The sequence below is a fragment of the Rhinopithecus bieti genome, unplaced genomic scaffold (genome assembly GCF_001698545.2).
Source record: "Rhinopithecus bieti isolate Rb0 unplaced genomic scaffold, ASM169854v2 scaffold_5191, whole genome shotgun sequence".
NCBI lineage: Eukaryota > Metazoa > Chordata > Mammalia > Primates > Cercopithecidae > Rhinopithecus > Rhinopithecus bieti.
Window position 1 is genome coordinate 345,198 of NW_016804727.1, and position 6,214 is coordinate 351,411.

General features: G+C 34.0%; 1 protein-coding gene across 2 annotated transcripts in view; it reads right to left on the bottom strand.

Moving 5' to 3' along the window:
- Positions 1-6,214, bottom strand: part of VPS50 (VPS50 subunit of EARP/GARPII complex) — a 123,478-nt gene that overhangs the window by 36,160 nt on the left and 81,104 nt on the right. For both annotated transcript variants that reach the window (XM_017870297.1, XM_017870298.1), the window contains exon 20: positions 3,981-4,087. In XM_017870297.1, coding sequence (XP_017725786.1) covers positions 3,981-4,087 — 107 coding nt within the window. The remainder of the gene's footprint in view (positions 1-3,980; positions 4,088-6,214) is intronic.

Below are 6,214 nucleotides of genomic sequence, written 5' to 3' on the forward strand. Positions count from 1 at the left end.
AATGACGTAACCTATATGTTGAAAAGTAGAAGACGTATAAATTGTGGCACTTATAATATTACAACTATACAATAGGAAAAAAGAATGAAATCCACACATACTAAGATAGGTAATACATTAAGGCATTTTAAGTGTAACCTTAAGATATTTTAAGTAAAAAAGCCAGATAAAAACAGTATAGTGTAATCCAATTTTCGAAACAAAACAACAACAACAACAACAAAAAAAATAGGAGAGAGGAGATATACATATTAAATATATTTGTACTAACACTAATATTTCCAGAAGAAAACAGGAGAAACTGAGTCGTTCTGCCTGGGGAAGGAGACTTGCAGCTCAGGGGCTCTGCTTACATCTTGGAGTATTTTAATTTTTAACCATTTTCATGCATTACCTTTCCATTTAAAATGCTCAATGATAAAGAGTATGCCAGCAAACTGAACTGCTGGGAAACTTCAACAGTCTGTCATCTAGTATTTTACCTTCCCCCAAGGAAAAGAATGTATATTACACCTAAAAGAATATATATTACACCTAAATATCCCTTAGATGCACATATCCTATTTTCATTTTAAATACTGATGCATGTGCTAGGGTATATTTTTTCTAGCTACTAAAGTGGTAATTTTGCTGTTGTCGGCAGTTGTTATAAGCATGGACTTCGGTAATCTAGCTCCTGCTCCTCAGACCTATCACACCTGCTCAAGTGAGAGCTGCTTCCAGGAGAGAAAACCGTGAATACCAAGGCTATTTCACTGATGAGACACATTTCCTAAAATTTCTCTTTCTCTGTCTGCAAGAAACCATCAGGCTGACAGAATTTTCTCTTTATATAATACAAGCAAGTCTTCTGATCAGTCCTCTCCACTAGTGCAAAGTCTCCCTGAGCCTTTCTAATAAATTTAGTTACCACGTAGGGTAAGGAAGCCCCATTCACACTCTTTTGTTTACTCTCTGCTAATTATCTGCCAAGTAAATACTACTTGAAAGGGACATTTTAAATATGCCTTTAATATTCTAATATGTGTTTCCCAAATACTCAATAATTAGTTCCTTCATCTTCTCAAGCACCAAAAATTAATCTGTCTTATTTATACAACCATACTTCTCCCTTTGTAGGAAGAGGCATGACTTTTGCCAGTTTATAATCTTCAGGCACTTCTATGCAATAACAACAGTGGATGGAATAGTGCATTTACTAGTCACAGACCTCTGAGACAGTGGCTTCGTTAAAGCTCGTTTTGTATATATCTAAAAACTGAAGATAAAAACATCCCAGGGAGAGAGAAAATGATAGGAATAAAAGTCTACTGGGGATCCCAACTGAGGTGATAATGGCAGCACCTAATCCCAGTCCTAAATGAAAAGATATAAAAGTTAAATTGTCATACTCGGCATTGTTTCCTAATTGCAAGTCCAGTAAAAGATATGGTAGTGTAGGAAGTTGAAATTGCAATAGTCAAATTCTCTTCACAGAGCAAGGCTTTATTCAGGACTGTGCCATACTTTAAAGGCTCTTGAATGTGGCTTTTCTCAGTTCCTATAAACCCACTGTTCAAAAGCAAGGCCCACTATGCTGATCAGCAATCTTCATATAAGAATTTGTTACTATCGTCTGAATTCAGCACCAGGAGCATATTTCTACCATTATTATAAAGGTCTGTATCTTTTTCACAGATAATAAGGATAGTGGAATACATTGTTTCCTGAATTCCCTTATGCCTACCAAGAAGTTAAGCACTGTATTTGATGTCTGCATTAAATATGATATGATAAAGCATGATGTGCCCACTCCTCAACTTTGCCTTAGCCTTGTATTTTATTTTATTTGATTATTATGAAAACATGCCTTCAGAGTAAACAGCAACATGACTACCTCCTGCCCCTTTTGAACTAGGTAAGGTAAAAAATATAAACAACTGTTTAGATGTGTTTGATTATATTATTTTTTCCAATTTCCCATAAGGGCATGATACAGCCCTGCCCACTTCCCTTGACTTGCGGTGCTTCCTGTGGCAGAAGCATACTTCTCCCTCCCTTTGCCAAGCCTGACTTGCTTTGGCCATGACATGTCAGAGGAAGTCAAGGGTGACACATGGAAGCAGAAGCTTCAGGAGTCACAACATAGTTTGTTCTTGCTCTTCTTCCCATGTTCCAGATTGGTTGGTACTATTCTTTCAGCCTACATCTTAGAATGAAGAGACACACGGAGCAGAGCTACATATAATCAGGAGACAATGCGTATCACGAGAGAAAAATAAAACTTTGTGGTTGAAAGTCATTGATGCACCAAGAGTGGCTTGTTACTTCAACATAATCTAGCAAAAGCTGACTACATCTCAAGTGATGTGCTCAGACACTGAAAACTGCTGAGTCTAGAAGGCTAAGGAGGATGACAATTATTCTGAAATGTCTAAATTTCTATCAGTGAGGACAAGATAAAGGAACCAAGCCTATGAAGCCTGAAAAATGGATTGTGGGGTGGTCGGTATGAGAAAAGGAAGGACAGGACAACTACCCCTATATATCTGAAAAGTGATCACATGGAAGAATAGAAGAAATAGAAGATAAAAGAAATAGAAGAACAGAATAAAGAGAAATAGAAAAAAAAATTTTTTTAAGTATGAACTTATTCTTCTTGCTTCTAAGGGCAGAACTCTTAGACCAAAAGGACAGACCAAAAGCTAGAATCACGGAGAGACAGGTTTTGGTTTACCTTAGGGAAGAGACTTCTACTAATGAGATCAGTCTAATGATAGAATGAGTAGTCTTGCAAACCACTATGTTTCCAATGACTGGGAGTCACGAAACAGAAGCTAGACAGCCACCACATATTAGAGACATTACAGAAAGACAACCGACTTCATGGGAACTTACACCAATGACCTCTCAGCACTCTTCCAATTCTGATTCTACAAATTCTAGAGAGTTATTTCTGACACTATGTTCAGTCAGTTCTCTTGGAAGAAGAAAAGCTTAGTTCCCTGGCAATAATTAGTCACAGAATAGCTTTTTAGAATCTATCCTTTTTTCTGAGCATCATGAAAATGTATACCTTTCTTTTCTTCTCAGTTCAGTAACATTTTTTGCTCTTTCTAGAGAAACCGTGACTCCTAAAAAGCATTCTATACATTTTATCCTATTCATTAATTACATTTAATAATTATCTTAAAGAACACGGACTATTTCAACAGAGCTAAGATTAATCAAACTAGGCAATAGATAAATACCATCTCCACAGATAGAGATTTTTATGGAAAACCACTAAAATTCCTGATTGGAATAATGAAGGTTAATATGAGAAGACATCTCTATAACTTATTTGTCAAATAGATAGACTTATTAGTGAGATAGAAAGGCTAAAAGCATACAAGATGTTGAAATACTGACACTAACAAAAAATCCACATCATCCTCAAACCTGAATATTTAAAATGTCATTTCTTCATATTGTTTCCCTTCTACAAAATCATCAATAAATGTCTTATCTGTAATAAGAACACTATTTCCTATAATCTGAACATTTAGCTTGTAAATCCCTTGAGTCTGAAAATGCCAGAAAGTCACTATTCACTCTGCCTGACAGAAGATTGCAAAGATCTATGAAACAACAAAGTAAAAAACTAAATGTGAAACAATAAATGTGAAACTGGTACTATCTTATCTTGCATGTACCTCTAACCTACCGAGAGAATTCCTCATCACATTTCAATTAACTGAAATATTTTAGAAAAATTGGAAGATACAAAGACTTAATAAACAGGTAACTTAAAAAGAGAAACTGGCATTACTATTAGTATTATAGTATTTGGAACATTTAAAATGAGAAGCATTGACATATGATAACCTTAAATCCCTTATTGCAGAGAGCACCGGAGTATACCAGACAACGAAAACCACAAGTAAAAGTCATTCAGTAACAAACTAATTTAACTGTTATAATGTTTCTTTTTCTTTGTTTTTAAAGGTGTAGCTACTTACCAACAAGTCTTATTACATTCAACGTTGTATTTGTTAAGATAGGGGCATTCACTTTATTTAGACTGTAATCTGATTTCTTCCTGCTTTTTAGAGTTTCCCGAGAAACACTTTATATGGAAAAACAAAACAGAGTTGCTAGAGTTGTCAAGTAATAAACCAATAAGTTACTCAGATTAGTCCATAGCCTTTATTAACTAATTATTTAATGAAAATCATACTATGCATTAGGTAAAGATATAGAGATTAACATCTTATCCTTATAAAATTTACAATCCACAAGTAAGAGAAATAAGTTAAAGCAAAAAAAAAAAGTACCATAATGCATTTCTTCGATTATAAAACATTATCAACCACTAAAAAAGCTAATCACGTTAAAAAACAAATTTTCCAGGATAATTACATATCTAGGTGCAGATGTACTATGTTTCTTGATTTCAGAAACTTATAAACATGAAAAAATACCCTCCTGAGAATCTGAATTAAGTAGAGAATATTGGTGACAGTATTTGGGGTTAAGGGGCAGCATTAAGTTAGGTTCAAAAGAAAAGTAAAAGTTATATGGTCAGCACAGAAAAAAGGGCCAGCATAAAACAGGGTTATAGATAAGAGAGAACAGCGTGCTCAGAAAAGTACAAGGAGTTCACCACATTCGCAAGTAGAAGAACTGAACAGAGGGGAAAGTAACAAGAAAGGAGGCAAGTAAAGGCCGGATATCCCTGAAAGCAATCAAACCTGAGGGATATGAACCTTATCTTGAATACAGTGGTGAGTCACTAAAAGCTAACCAGAAAAACAGCAAGATTAAATTTGTAACTATGAAAAAAAAAAAAAAACCCTAAATTTAGATCTAAGAGTTGCTTGGAATGGGGCAAGCCTAGAGACAAGAATCCAAGGTAAAGGAGTTGATTTAATAATCTGGCTCAGAGATAATTTTGGCATAAACTAGAATGGTAGTGGTGAAATGCCAGAAAAATTGGTCAATTCAAGAGACACAAGTTAGAATTGATAATAACTCTTAATTTATTGGCTTCAGTCACTAATTCGTTCAATTCAAACTTCTTAGGGGTAAGAAGTTTAGGGGGCTGCAGTAACCCTACCAAAAATGGAGGTATATACACATGGCAGACACTATCTCACTTGTACATTTCAATTCAAATAGACCTTTCCTTTTGGCCAAAATATGCCCAAAACATATCTAATAAAGATTTCCAACAAAATAGTTCTATTTAGTTCACAGTAGATCATACTGACACTTAATATCATACATATGCAAAAACCAATAGAACAAATTTTTTCAATTAAAATAGCTACAACTACGTGAATTGCTCACTTTTGAAAACAGTATTATTTCAGTCGGGATTTCAAGTTAAACAGTATTAAATAGGTAGCTTGGCGTTAAACGATAAGAGTATACTTATCGTTAAGAATCTATCATTAAGAAAAAAAGTACATTTATAGTCACTAAACATATGACAGTCACGAAATCAAGTCATTTCAACATTCTAGAATCAGGCCCATTTAACTGGCAAAAGGTAAGAAAAAATTCTGTTATAATTATCCTAGTTTTGAAGAGGTCAGCTTATCATAAAACAAAACTCAACCACTAATAGGACACCTTGGTAGAAAGTTCAATAGTGAACAAAAATGACACAGGGGAAATAAGTGGTGATTTTCCGTGTTTACAAGATTGAAGCAAGAACTCCACATACAAAACAAATGACCATTTTCTCCTTGAGGTTTTTTATTTATCTATGTAAATCACATAAATGGCCACCAAAGGCAGGATTGATTTTATAAATCTAAAAGCTTTTCCTCTGCAAAACTAATATCTTTGATTATGCCCAATATTTTCAACAATAATTTTACCAGATTTTTAAAAATGACTAACTTTGTGATGCCATAAAAAAGGAATTAGAATCTTGCTACAAAAGCAATGTCAAACACACTACATAACTCAAAGGAAAGCTAAATTAAAACTAGCCATTTAAGAATTTTTAAATGGCTAAATCAATTTCTTTTTGACACATTAACAATCCAGTTCATAGTTAAATGAACTGATTTGTGAGATACTGGCAAAGGTTTCGCTAGGCAGAACTTTTCATATAACTATTTTATTTTTCATTAAATCCAGTTATGAAATGTTAGGAGGAAAAACACATTTTAAGCCTTCCAGGAATCATTTAAAACATACTAACTTCTGTCAGGTGACATAATTAAGTACCAAAAAAAAAAAA